The sequence below is a fragment of the Pangasianodon hypophthalmus genome, chromosome 13, assembly GCF_027358585.1.
Source record: "Pangasianodon hypophthalmus isolate fPanHyp1 chromosome 13, fPanHyp1.pri, whole genome shotgun sequence".
NCBI classification, from domain to species: Eukaryota; Metazoa; Chordata; class Actinopteri; order Siluriformes; family Pangasiidae; genus Pangasianodon; species Pangasianodon hypophthalmus.
The window spans coordinates 16435876-16451110 of NC_069722.1; the positions used below are offsets into that span (position 1 = coordinate 16435876).

The following is a 15235-nucleotide window of genomic DNA, read 5'->3' on the forward strand; positions in this document are numbered from 1 at the left end:
TCGCCATACTTTTCTCTTCCCGTCATTCTGGTACAAGTTAATCTTGGTTTCATCAGTCCAAAGAATCTTATTCCAGAACATGGGAGGCTTTTTTCGATGTTTTCTGGCAAAGTCTAATCTGGCTTTCCTGTTCTTGAATGTTACCAGTGGTTTGCACCTTGTTGTAAACCCTCTGTATTTACATTCATGAAGGCGTCTCTTGATTGTAGATTTTGACAATGACACGCCTACCTTTTCCAGAGTATTCTTGACTTCTGTTGATGTTGTGAAGGGGTTTTTCTTCACAAAGGAAAGGATTCTGCGATCATCCACTTTAGTTGTCTTCCATGGTCTTCCAGGCCTTTCGATGTTGTTGAGCTCACCAGTGCTTTCTTTCTTTTTAAGAATGTACCCAACTGTTGATTTGACCACACCTAAGGTTTTTGCTATCTCTCTTATAGATTCTTGTTGTTTTTGCAGCATCAACGATGGCCTCCTTCACTTGCATTGAGATCTCCTTGGACTTCATATTGGTGGCTCCAGTCGAACAGCTGCCAAATGCCCTCTCAATACCTGATATCAACTCCAGACCTTTCATCTGCTTAATTTGTCTTGAAGTAACGAGGGAATGGACCGCACGTGGTCAATTAACTTCTTGTCAGTCAATTGTCCAAATACCTTTGAGCCCCTGAAAATGGAAGTACTTTGCTTAAAATGGCTGTAATTCCTAAATGGTAAATGCCATACTTTTGTGGAACCTCTAAAATAAAGCTGAAAGTCTACACTTTGATCACATCTTGATTGTTTTATTTCGAATCCATTGTGGTGGTGTATAAAGGCAAAATCACAAAAACTCTGTCATTGTCCAAATACTTCCGGACCTGACTGTGTGTATATATATATATATGTATATATATGTGTGTGTGTGTGTGTATACATTATATATATATATATATATATATATATATATATATATATATATATATATATATATATAAAAAGCACTGATATATACAGTATTTCTGACTGGGTGAGATTGCAAATTGGCAACATGCCATGTTATACACTGCCCCTCATTCCTCTTGGTTCATAATCCAAGAACCAATTAGCAGTCATAAATAATGCACATACTGTATCAACACAATTGGAAGATAAGCCTTAGAGTCATTATTTTGGAAAAGTTATCATCCAAGAAAATAAAGCTTTTTCTTGGCAGACAGTGTAACTGTCTGTCAGTGATTATCTGTGGCAATTTTAGCTACCCGTTTTTTTTTTCTTTTTTACTGCAGCTTTTATTTAAAAAAAACTGAAAGAGCCAATGTTTCCTTTTGGTCACGGGGGTCAAGGTTAGGGTTAGATTTACGTGTATGCATAGCATTAATTAGCTCCATTAATAGTTATGGAATATTTAATGGAATTTCCTCACAAGAACAGTAAGTCAAAGTGTGTGTGTGTGTGTGTGTGTGTGTGTGCATGCGAAGTCAACACTAATGAGTTGTCTTTGCTCCAGGTGATGCTGGTAGGCGACTCAGGAGTAGGGAAGACCTGTCTGCTAGTGCGCTTCAAGGATGGAGCATTTCTGGCTGGCAGCTTTATTTCTACTGTGGGCATTGACTTCAGGGTGAGTGTGACATGCACGGACACACTCCCTGGATTTTTCTCCACAAAATCTCACAAATCACTTAGGAATGAAAAAAGAAATTAATTTTTAGAAATCCTATTATACACAAAAGCTATTGAAGATGATGAAACCCATATTAAATTATATTTCGATAATTAGTAGGTCAGACTATCTTTGAAACTATTATAAATATTCTATTGGAGCTCAAATTGTCTGACATTTATTGAGACCAGACCTTTTGGAGTTCTTTGGAGATTTGCAGTATGCTGATTTATTAAAAAGGTATTTTAAATTTTGCTGACATACTTTAATTTAGAGCTTCCCTTGGTCTTCTAAGCTAGTGGCCTGTATAAAAATGAGGCAGACGTCTTTCAGGAACCCGAGTCTTTGTCAGTCATGTTGTGGCTGCTGTAAATAACATAACACTGAAGCAGTAGTAAAAGAATTTAATTTTAAGGTTAGGGAACATGCTATTTTTAAACAAACTTGTGATGAAGTAATCATCACTGCTGGGAATGGCAGCACTGGCAACACACATACACTTACCTCTGTCACGCTCCATTTTATCCTCCACTGCTGTCGGAGAAGTGAGTGCACACGCGACCCCGATAGCTCGTGGACAAAACTTTCATTACATTTTTCCCAATGCAGTATCTACACCACACACACATACATACGCACACACACATTATAGTTTATTTTGATGTTTTTTATTTCGTTTGTCCTTGTTTGGTCTATGCTGTGTGGCGGTAGCCGGTCTTCTGGGTTGCGGAAGCCGATGAAACAATTTTTGTTGATTTGCAGGGAACGGGGGAAAAATACCTGTAAAAAAGAAACAAAGAACTGCTCAGGAGTATTGTTTAATATTGTGTTTATTGTTTTAAATGGGGGCTTTACATATTACTATGGTGTGTATAAATGTATTTGTAAGTATTTGTGGTACTTGTGGTATTTGTGGTGATATGTATGTACCTTTTTACCTGGTAATGGTGTGGTCCAAAAAAGGGGTGGAGCCTGGGCCAATAAAAGGGGAGCCCAGACTCATCTTGGAGTTAGTGTCATTGTTGTTGGGGGTGGTAGTTTTGTCTTTCCTTCGTCTTTGTTGACAAGCTTGGCAAGCGTGCAACAGTGGCGCCGCGAGCAATTCCAGAGCGTATATACTGCAGATATTACTTTGTGTATATATGTAAATATTTCTCTTCTTTCCTTTGTTGTTTATATTTCTTTTTCTACTTTGGTCTGGACTGTGCACTTGCAAATACTACCTCACCACTGGACTTTTCCGCTTTTCTGGCGCACTGCAAATAAATACAGTCTAGCACTTACGTGCTTCTGCGAGTTGAGCTATCATTTATACACTTTTCTTTCCAAAAAAACCCTAACGCGTCTCCCCAGCAGGTCCTAGTGGATGCATTCTTGGGCCGTGATGGAAGTGAGTTTGCAAAGACCTGTCGGATCACACTTGATAAGAGAATCACTCTTCTTATTGTTTATCAAAACAATAAAAAAGACCATGTTCTCTGATTTGTTAAGTTTTGTTTTTAAAACTAATATAATCTTGTAGCATTGTTCAAATTATGTTCAGCATATCAGGATAATATTTTTGTGATGCCATTATCTATAAGCATGTTCTCCCCATATTTGTGTGGGTTTCCTCTGAGCTCCTTGGTTTTCTCCCACCTCCCAAAATCACCAGTAGGGGATTTGGCTACTCTAACTTGCCCCTAGGGTTTCAGGCACTGACCCCAATAGAGATGAATGAATTATACTATCATATAACATTGTAACACTAAAGCATAATTTTGACAGTGTACCTATTTCAGTTTCCATATTTACACACACACAGACACACACACACACACACACACACACACACACACACACATATATACGTTTCAGTCAAAAGTTTGGACACACCTTCTCTTTCAGTGGTTTTTCTTTATTTTTATTATTTTCAACATTGTACATTAATCCTGAAGACATCCAAACTATGAAAGAACACGTATGGAATTATGTTGTAAACAAAAAAGTGGTAAACTAGCCAGAATATGTTTTATAATTCCAAAGTAGCTACATTTAGCTTTGATGACATTTAGCTACATTTAGCTGTGATGCTAAAACCTGGAATGGTTTTCAGTTCATAGGTGTGCCTTGTCAAGAGTTAATTTGTGACATTTCTTGCCTTCTTAATGTGCTTTAGTCCATCAGTTGTCTTGTGCAGAGGAAGGGTGGGTACAGAGTCAATAGCCCTATTAGTGCTACTACAACTACTGTACAAATCCATATTATGGCAAGAAACACTCAGTTAAGTAAAGAGAAAAGACAGTCCATCATTACTTTAAGAAATTAAGGTAAGTCAATCCGAAAAATCTCAAGAACTTTGGTTGTGTCCCCAAGTGCAGTCGCCAAAACCATCAAACGCTATGATGAAACTGGCTCTCATGAGGACCGCCCCAGGAAAGGAAGACCAAGAGCTACCTCTGCTGCAGAGGATAAGTTTATCAGAATTACCAGCCTCAGAAACTGCTGATTTACAGCACCTCAGATTACAGCCCACATAAATGCTTTACAGAGTTCAAGTGGCAGACATATTTCAACATCCACTGTTCAGAGAAGACTGCATGAGTCAGGCCTTCATGGTCGAATTGCGGCAGAGAAACCATTACTTTGGAAGAACAACAAGCAGAAGAGACTTGCTTGGGCCAAGAAACACAAGGAATGGGCATTAGATCTGTGGAAAACTCTCCTTTGGTCTGATAAGTCCAAATTTGAGATTTTTGGTTCTAACCGCTGTGTCTTTATTAGACATAGAGAGGGTGAACGGATGGTTCCCGAATGTGTGGTTCCCACTGTGAAGCGTGGAGGAGGGGGTGTGATGGTGTGGGGGTGCTTTGCTGGTGACACTGTTGGTGACTTAGTCAAAACTGAGGGCCCACTTAACCAGCATGGCTACCACAGCATTTTGCAGAGACATGCCATCCCAGTTGGTTTGCACTTAGTGGGGCCATCATTTGTTTTCCAACAGGACAATGACCCCAAACACACCTCTAGGTTATGTAAGAGCTATTTGTCCAAGAAGGAGAGTGATGGAGTGCTGCATCAGATGACCTGGCCTCCACAATCACCCGATCTACATCCAGTTGAGATGGTTTGGGGTGAGTTGGAGCGGAGAGTGAAGGAAAAGCAGCCAACAAGTACTCAACACCTCTGGGAACTCCTTCAAGATTGTTGGAAAACCATTTCAGGTGACTACCTCATGAAGCTGACTGAGAGAATGCCAAGAGTGCACAAAGCTGTCATCAAAGCAAAAGGTGGCTACTTTGAAGAATCGAAAATATAAAACATATTCTGGGTTATTTAACATGTTTTTGTTTACTACATAATTCCATACATGTTCTTACATAGTTTAGATGTCTTCATGATTAACTCCTGAATTGAGGATATATATATATATATATATATATATATATATATATATATATATATATATATATATATAAATGTTGTATTTTGTATGTGGCTGTTCTTGTGAATACTGTTTCAAACTCATTCAGTCTAGTTAGGAATTATAGAAAAAACATGGTGAGAGTAACAAAAAAATGGGGGTACGATACAGTAAGCGTGTGAAATATACAGTCATCCAATCAGACTCTTTGCAATCACTGACTGACAGTAGTACCAGTTACTTTTTTAGACCTCACAATACTGCATTAGGAATCAAATCACTGTTACTGTGAAATGCAAAACAGTGTGTGTCTTGCTTGCTCGTATTCATTTGGCAGATACCACATTTAAATATATTCATTTGGCAAATTAAATTGGCAAAGTCATGTGCTGCAGAATCCAATCCAAGCATAAAGCTGTTAAAGAAGTAAACACTGCCACAATGCTAAGTCTACCTAAAGTCTACCTACTGTGGGAGAATCAGAGAATCAGAATAGCAAGGTTCAGTGTTATGATGAAGATTAACTTGCAAATGGAATCAATTCCTGAATTGTTGGTGTCCTTCACTTTGGTGTATCTACAACCTTGTTAGACGCCACAGTAAAAGACCTTACCAAATGTTAATTGTAGGGGAGCTGATTATTTTTCTGTCAGTGTTTTAAAGACAAATAAAAAAACACTACTATATATTAAACTAAAACCGTACAGTCCCCTGTTATGTTGAAGCTCGAAATATAGTAATTTATTATTCATTTATGTGTTTTAGTTTGATGGAATCATCCATGTACACGCGTACTCTCAAAGGAAGTGTATGAGGTTTTTTTTTAATTATTTGAATAATGGTTGCACAATAAGGTTAATGTATTTCTTGCACTATTCCATTATGAGGCTGAAGGTTCTGCTTTATTGCACTTCACAGCAAGACTCATTTAAATAATGTTGCAGTGCTTTTGTGTGCTTTTTAAGCTTTACACAAATACATACAATCCCAATGCTACCGTATGTGTGTAGGACCACAGAGAAGGTTGAAGGCTGCATAGACCTGGAAGAATTGCTACTTGAGTACAACAAACTGGTGGAAATAAAATATGCCACATGTATGTGTGTGGGTGAGTGTGTTTGAGAGTGTACAATGGAACAGACTTTTCTGAACAGTCTGTGCAGTGGGATGGTCTTAAAATACTGGTAGGGATGGTAGGGGCTACTAAAAACATAATTAGAGATGGAATCACAATCTCTATAAAAGAGAAAATACATCACAGAGGGCTTTTAAGAGGTTTCCTCAAGGAACCACAGTTTATTTTTTAATGAAAAATTGTGGCTTACACTGATGAGTTACACAATCTTATCTGTAAAAATAAAATCAATATTTGCTTGCCATGAGGTGTTACTAAAAACAAAATGCACCAGTTAATTTCATTAATACAGTAATAGGAAAGTGGAGCCCATATACAGGGTGTGTACAGAGTCTTGAAAGTTTGGAAAATCCTCGATTTTAATTGAGATCATTTCAAGGTTTGAAATATCCTTGAAAATGCTTGATTTTTTTTTCATAACATCAGATGTAATTAAAAATGTAAATAAAACCACCAGCCAGTTGTTATGTTTTATTTTGTTTTGTTTAATTTCCTGAGGCAGGTTCTGTTGTGGTGAGTCCTAAAAAAAAAAAAAGGCATGTCATGTGTTATTCGATTTATTGGCGCCTCAGGTATTCGCCTGACGCTCATCCATCTCCATTAACATGCATCGCTGTCATTTTAACGATAACTGGCTGGAAGATGATGAATACAAACTGTGGTTGCATCAAAGATCAACAGACAGAAAGGCATACTGTTCCATATGCAAGAAAGACATTGATGTATGCGCTATGGGAGAATCAGCCCTCACTAGCCATTACAAAGGTAAGCAGAGATAAATATCCTTTTAAAACTTTGAATGATTGTATTTAAAAGGATGGAGTTCTTTCATATCGAATCAATATGTAAAGTGATAATTTAGTAACAGAATTCAAATGTTTGGCATAGTAAATTAGCTCTGGGCTCATTGGTTATACTGTAGAGCTCTATTGTAGCTAAGTCACCCTAGTATATGTGTGATAGAAATAACAACATTCAGATTCAGAACATTAGTGCTTTAAAAGCTAAGATATTCAATTAATCAATGTTAATTGGGTTCACTGTTTAGAGCTTTTCTTTACTGCTGTTTGGTGGTTAAATGATGAAGTACACATGCAAAGTCCAGCTGCAGTAGCAAGGGACCATGCCATGTAATGCAGAAAAAAGCAATACTTAATTAATATGTACATGTAAATAAGAAAATAATTATATTAATTCATATGCCTAAATGAGTTACTTTGTATTAGGTAAAATGTGGAATCTTATAAGTTACAGTATATGAAAATATCATATTAACTAATGATTTAGTATTGATTGAAAAGTAAAAAAAAAAAAAATTCTAGATTGTACAGAAAACATTTTATTAATGAATGTCAGAATGTGCTACTGTATTGGAGTCTTAAACTCAAACTGTGCTGGAGTTTGCTTTTTTTAATTTTATTTTAACCAAATACTGATGCACTCAGTTGTTCTTCATTTACACTAATCTATAAATATCATGGATAATATGTTTATGGCTAACTAAATGGAACGGAATGTCTTATTATTATTATTATTATTATTATTATTATAACTGAATGCATTTGTATTAATAACAATTGAATATTTGACAGACCTACAGAATTTTGCAGTAACGTCCTCTCTTGATATATTTGATGTTAGACTATAACAGATTTGTTGTGTGTTATATTCTTATTTTTTTCTCTTTATATCATATCCTTTTTCAAGGCAAGAAGCATCAAGACCTTTTAAAACATCGGAACGGTCCTTCCTTGGGGTCTTTTTCCAACAGCCTTGTAATACACCCAGCAGTGAAGCTATGGCCTGCTCAACCTCTTCAACTATTTCAGCAACAGCTAGCAGCAGATTGCAAACAACCTACCCAAACTCTTCAACTACTTCAGCAGCAGCCAGCAGTGGATTGCAAAAGACCGTGAACACCATAAAACCTTTTATTAGTACAAACCCAGCAGTGATGGCAGAGATTTGTTGGACTACAAAAATAATAACAAGCCATTATTTGTGAAAGTCATGTGATAACATTGGAGCTGTTTTCAAGACCATGTTTCCTGACAGTGATATTACAAAGCAGTTTTCTTGTGGGGAGAAGAAAGCAGCATATCTCATTTGGGATTGTGCCCCATTTTTTATCGTTGACAAAGGATGAGCCAAGTTTGATAAGCTTCTGTTTGATAATGGCTTAAACCATGAAATGAAGAAAAACCAGCTTGATGTTCCTGTGAGATTTTGGCAGGATAGCAACATAGCAACAAAGTATTTAACTTCTTTTTTCATGGGTCATCACACTGCAGAGCATGTGTATGAGAAGATTGAAAATGTGTGTTCAGAAATTAGTTTCCACAGCCTCATGCAGCTCTCAATCAATGGCCCTAATATAAACTGGAAGCTTTTCTCACTTATGCAAAAAAAACATCCAAAGGCAAGAAAATGGTGGATGTTGGAAGCTGTGGTTTGCTGTGGTGTGCATCCTGCACAACTCCTTCAGAGCTGGTTGTGCAGCTACTGACTGGGAGCTGAGACACCCTGTCAAGCCTCAAGTGGTTATTTGAGGATGTGCCACCATGCACTCAAGACTACACAGTGGTAACTGGGTCTTTATTTTTCCCCCTTAATTTCTGTAGTCATTCATTTCTGCCAGGTAGCAGAGCGTGCAATACAGGTCCTGCCCTTCCTAAAGACCTACGTAAATGCTACAAAATGAGGAAAAGTAGCAAAACCAACCAGCAAGTCTTTCAAGACTGTTCAGAAGATTGTTGGAGATGACCTCTTCCCAGCAATACTAAACGTTTTTCTTCTGGTGGCGAGGGAAGTGGCTTCTTTCCTGGGAAATTAGCAAAATGATAAACCCATGCTCCCATTTATGAATGAGGACCTTGCCAGTTTGTCAAGGGGGCTTATAGAGAAATTTGTAAAGCCAACTGTCATGGAGAATGCTACCACAACATTGAGGCTGCTACAGGTGCAATATGATGATGCTGAGAACCATGTTGTTGTCACAGTAATAAAAGTTGATTCATAACAGAGAGAGAATCATCCAAATGGTTAGAAGCTGGGGGTGGAGTTTAGACAGAAGTGCAAGTTGTTTTTGATGAAGACAGTCTCCAAGCTGTTTGAAAAGGCTACAATCCATTACCCGTTGGTCAGACATCTCATTGTTCTCAATTCTGGAATTCTTATCAGGAGCAAAGTGGTAATCCTTGTGGAATCTGGTCGGATTCCTGAGGAAAGTTGTGAAGTGCTGAAGGAGTTTAGTCAGTTCTATTACCACAGTCTGGAGTCTTTTAGCGGCTTCAAATCAGAGAGCAACAGGTTGGATGAATTCTACCATAAGCAATTATCCTCCAAGGCAGAGTGGTGCCACCTGTGGGAAACAGTGAAACAGCTCCTGATCCTCTCCCATGGTCAAGCCTCTGTAGAAAGAGGTTTTTTAGTCAACAAAGAAGTGATTGTGGAGAACCTGCTGGAGCGCTCATTGGTGGCACAATGTGTCATCCTTGACAAAAAATTTTGGAGGAGTGTTGAACATTGCCTACACCGAAGAGCTTCTATTGTCAGCAGCTTCAGGAAGGCAGAAGCATAACTTCTATCTTGAAGAACAAAAAATGAGACAGAAGGATGAGAAAAGACTTTAAAAAAGGACAGATGGAGGAGATAGCAGAACTAAAAGTAAAGAAAAAGAGGGTAACTGAGGATATTCATGTTCTCTACACCTCTGCTGATCATAGTGCAGAGAAGGCAGAGAACCTTCGAAACCTTCCAAAACTCAGGACTTCGAAGAGCTGCTAAAGAAAAAAGAGCAGGCTTTAGTGTTGGGTGTCAAATAGATGAGAAGCTAAAGGAGTTGTGAGCTGTAGTCTAGGGTTGGACCAACTTGCAGGACTGTTTTAGGTTTGAGCAGTAAAATATGCATTCTTTTTTCTCTGTTTCTATTTGTTTAATTGTTTTAAAAATGTTTACAATAACATTACAAAGTGGTGTTTTGTTGTCTTGTGTAGTATGATAAGGAAAAATGATTGTACTGTACATTTTGTACAAAATGTACATGTTTTTGTGTTTATTTACTGGTATATTTTAAAATCATACTATGGAAATTGGGTTGGCATTTTGTCCTGACCACCCACAAAAAACTCACTTAAACTACAGTTGGCAACAAATGTACAAAAATTCAAACAAAATTAAATAAGTATGCAAAAGACTTAATATACATACTGTATAATCATATGTTGTATTCATATTGAGTATTCCAGTCTTGTAGCTTGATACTTTGAGTTTTACTAAAAGGGCGCTGTTTAAACTCACCAAGGGTGGTTTTCATCAGTTTAAGTAATACTGCATCAGCAAATTCAACTCTAGTGCATGAAAAATGGATTTAGGGACCTTAAAAGTGCAGGAAAAGTGGTTAAATTTCACTCGTAAAAAACTGTATGAACCCTGCATTTATTTAATTTGGTTGAGTAATTCATTCAACTAATTTGTTGCTTTAAACCTTCCAATGAATAGAATCCTATTAGCAGCCCTACAGCAGCACTCCCATTTTAGTACAAATGGGCACATTCTGTTATTTGTTCAAACAATTTTTACACAGCTTTGTTACAATGTGAGAATAAGGTCTAAAGATTGTAAATATGCAACAATGTGTTAAAAAAGTTTAGGGCAAGGAGTAGGATTACTGGGCATAGGTCTTTTTAAGGTTTTTATTTTATTTATGATTCTGTTTACATTATGAGATTGCTTGATTATAAGATTGCCTTAACCCTGTCTGCTCCAGGGTGTCGTGTCATAGCCCACACTGTGCTCCTTTCAAGCTGGGATATGTGAAACAAAGAATTTCACTGTACTGTGTATATGTGACAAATAAAGGCTTTTTCCACTTTTTTCACTTGTTTGATGACTGTTTTCCAAAAAATGGTTTGGAAACAGGAATACTATCATGTGGATTTTATCAGTGTGCCAATCTGAGATAATTTTTATTTTTATTTTAAACTTAGCTTAATTCAACTTATAGGTTGCCAAACCACACTTGAATATCATAGTGGATAATGCTATCTAATGGTACTGGGCAGAGCAGCATGACCTCTAGTCTCCTACCCCAAACTGTGATAACCACTGGAGTAAAGGACCCAGAGGCAGAACACAGAGTCAAGAACTGAAGGCGAACAGTTTTTTTTTTTTTTGAAGACTGAGGAGGGTAGGAACATGTAGGGAGAGAAGCATGGCTAGGTGTGTCGATCAGGGTCGGGGCTCAAACCAGGGGCCACAGTGTGGGTGTCAAGTGCTCCCCCTGTGAGCTATGGGAGCAGGCGCACTCAAGATGCAATCAGGCGATTGTGCAAAGTGGATCACCACATCCAAGGATGATGGAATTCTCGGATGAGAGAGGGGTCCAAGATGAAAGAGCAGGGGACCCAGGTGCGTTCCTCGTGTCCGTCTCCCTCCCAGTCGACCAGGTATTGCAGGCCCCATCCCCTACGACGCACATTTAGCAGCCGCCTGACATTGTAGGCAGGGCGGTCATCCACAACCTGGGTGGGTGGAGGGGGATTAGCAGAAGAGCACAGAGGGCTTATGTGGATCGGCTTCAAGTGCTATACATGGAAAGAAGGGTGGATTCTCATTTACCTTGGCAACTTGAGTCTAAAAACTGAGGGATTGATGATGCTCTCTATGATGAAAGAGCCCAGGTAGCAAGGAGAAAGTTTCTTGGAGTTGGTTCTGAGTGGCATGTTTCTGGAGGATAACCACACCTTCTGACCAGGTTGATAGTTTGGTTCAGGTGTCTGATGGCGGTCAGCAAAGACAACGGTTGCAGTCAACTGAGTGGAGCAGGGCAGCACGGGCCTTTCACCAGATCTTGCAACACCCTCGTTCCACACCTGCCATGATGTTGTTCTCCTGGACAGAAAACAGTGGAGGCAGATAACCCAGGGAGCATTCAAAATGGGACATACCCGTGGCAGCGCTGTTCAGGGAGTTGTGGACGTACTGGATCCGGGCGAGCTGGTTAATCCAGGATGAGGGGTTACTGGGTGTGACACACCAGAGCACTGCTTCCAAGTCCTGGCTGGCCTGTTCTGCCTGCCCATTGGTTTGGGGGTGGAAACCTGAGGACAGATTTACAGTAGCACCAAGTGCATTGCAAAAAGCCCTCCATACCTGGAATATGAATAACAACGTCCACAGGAAAACCATGTAGCCAACGTCCACAGGAAAACCATGTAGCCAGAATACATGGTGAAGCAAGAGATCTGTGGTCTCATGGGCTGTGGGGAGCTTGCCATAGAGACAACACTGCCTTAGGGAACCAGTCTACAATAGTAAGGATGGTGGTGTTACCTTGGAAATGAGTAGACTGGTGATGAAGTTGAGTGTGAGGTGAGACCATGGTCGACTAGGGACCAGCAGAGGGTGGAGCAGATCCGCAGAGGGTCAGTGAGAGACCTTCTCATGGGCGCACACTGAGCAGGCAGAGACGAAGCCCTGTGTATAAGAGTCCATGGTTGGTCCATTACCTGGGTCGAGTTGGGTACATTGAGCCCTCTTGACGACCGCCTCAATCTCCCACATAAATGCCCCACTACACAAGAAGGAGAGAGGATGGTATAAGGGCTTGAGGGGCTTCTTCGGGGGCAAACTACTGGGATAGGGCATAGGGCTTGGCGTTCTTAGAACGGGGGCGGTACTTGATGGAAATGTTGAATTGCCAAAGAATAGGGCCCAGAGTGCCTGGCAAAAGTTCAGCCGCCTGGCGGTCTGGATGTAGGCCAGGTTCTTGTGGTCTGTCCACACGATGAATGACTGCTCAGCCTCCTCAAGCCAGTGCCTCCATTCCTCTAGGGCCAATTTAACTGCCAGCAGCTCCTGGTTCCCCACATCATAGTTCAGCTCTGCTGAGGACAGGAGGTGAGAGAAGAAAGCACATGGATGAAGCTTTTGGTCTAGAGCCGAACACTGGGACAGCACTGCACCCACCCCTGAGTCTTAGGCATCCAACTTCACAAGGAACTGCCTAGACGGGTCTGCCTGGATTAGCATGGGAGCTGAGGTGAATAGTTCCTTGGGCCTGGTGAAAGCGTGGGTGGCTTCGGGTGTTCAGACAAAAGGGATAGAGGAGGAGTTGAGTCTGGTGAGAGGGGCTGCCAGCTGTAGTCTCAGTTGAAGTGGTGGTAAAAATTGGCGAAGTCTAGGAAGCTTTCTAGATGCTTTAAGTTGGTCGGATCAGGCCACTCCACCACAGCCCAGATCTTTTCAGGGTTGGTCCTGATCTGCCCGCTCTTATGTACCCCAAAAAGCTCTCCGAGGGTACATGGAACTCACACTTTTCCAAACAGCTGGTTCTCCAGTAGCTGCTGGAGGACTTGGCAAATGTGGATAATGTGTTCCCTGGGGGTTAAAGGTGGAATTGATGAGCAGCAGGGGGCACTTATTCTTGATTGTTATACTGTTCAGGACACAGTAATCGATACAAGGGTGGAGAGTGTTATCTCTTTTGGCAACAAATTAGAACCCGGAGCCCAAGGGAGAAGAGGACTGGATTATGCCAATGGTAAGGGAGTCATTGATATATTTTTCCATAGCTTGGACAGGATGGTCAAACACCCTCTTCAGGTTGGTGGTGAACGAAAGGAGACGCACAGAGATGGCTGCTGGTCCCGGATGGCCATAGCCCTTGCCAAAGCATCTCCCCTTACCAGCCCTGTGAGGTAGGAAACCCTGTCCTCGTCTGTGGCATAGAATAGGGGGTGCTGCCCCTAGGAACGTTAACTCTAGGGAACAACTTTCACTTCCCCAAGTCACTGGAGTAAGGTTCGGGGTTTTGCATGTTAGGTGGAGGAGAGGGTGCAGGCAGCGGCTGATTAGGCTGGGGTTTGGGAAACAACTGGGCGGAGACGAGGGGGGAATGAGGCGGAGTGCAGAGGTGGCTCTGTGTTGCTGGAGAGGCCTGGGCACGAATTCAGGTCAATGACATGGGAGTCGAGTGCTCTGCCTTTGAGCTGCAGGAGGCAGAAGCTGGGCTGGACGTGGTGATAAGCAGGCAAGCCAACAGAGCGGGGCATGCACCTGGAGCACCGGAAAAAACAGGGTTACTCACGGAGCAATCGGTTAGCATAAAAGTACCAAACAAAACACAAGAAAAGGCCTCATCGTATACCTCACTGGAAGCCGGAACGATCTGGCAGAGAGTGGCTGAAGAACCGGGGTTTTTATGAGCTGCCATCTGATGAAGAGATGAGAAGCAGGTCCGCTTGCTGATGCAATCAGGAGAGTGTGCGAAGTGGAGTGCCAGGGACATGTGAGACCAAACACACACACACACACATACAGGAATTGAGGGAGACACAAACACAGGAAACACGAGGAAGGGGAAAAAATGGGAACACACAAGGGAGCGGGGAAACCGTGGAAGGTAAGCCGGGACCATGACACAAACAATTTAGTCTAAACAAAAGTTATAGTCATTATTAAATCCTATGCAGAATTAACATGAACATGCCAAGATAGATTACAATCATTATTACACCCAAATACACCTGAATAAGACAGTCTACACACCCCTGTTAAAATGGCTATTTTTTGTGATGAAAAAATTAAACCAAGATAAATGTCAGAACTTTTCCCACCCTAAATGTGAAATTACAACATATAAAAATTAAGTGAAATACAATGAGAAACATTTTAGGGAAAATTAGGAAGAATAAAAAACTTACAATAACCTTGTTGGATAAGTGTGCATGCCCTTTTATAATTGGGGATATGGCTGTGTTTGTATTTTTCACGTCTGGGCTATGGGGTAGGGTGGCTAGACGGAAGCCCTTTCTCACAAAAAAATCACTGAATTCCAACTAAATCACCCCAAACCATGTGGTAAAATGTGTTATGGTCTGATGAGAACAAAAGGTATAATAATTCCATAATTCCAAAAGGTATGTTTGGCAGGAAAAAGCACATCAACAAAAGAACATCATACCCATGGTGAAGCATGGTGGTGACAGGGACCGAAAGCATACATCCAAATCAACAAAGGAACCTTAACCAAAAGAAGATCAATATTTTTGAA

The 15235-nt window shown here is 40.5% G+C and overlaps 1 protein-coding gene across 1 annotated transcript in view; it reads left to right on the forward strand.

Annotated features, from left to right (window-relative positions):
* Window positions 1-15235, forward strand: part of LOC113528274 (ras-related protein Rab-43) — a 50337-nt gene that overhangs the window by 6888 nt on the left and 28214 nt on the right. Inside the window, exon 2 of the mRNA XM_053239067.1 lies at window positions 1490-1600. Coding sequence (XP_053095042.1) covers window positions 1490-1600 — 111 coding nt within the window. The remainder of the gene's footprint in view (window positions 1-1489; window positions 1601-15235) is intronic.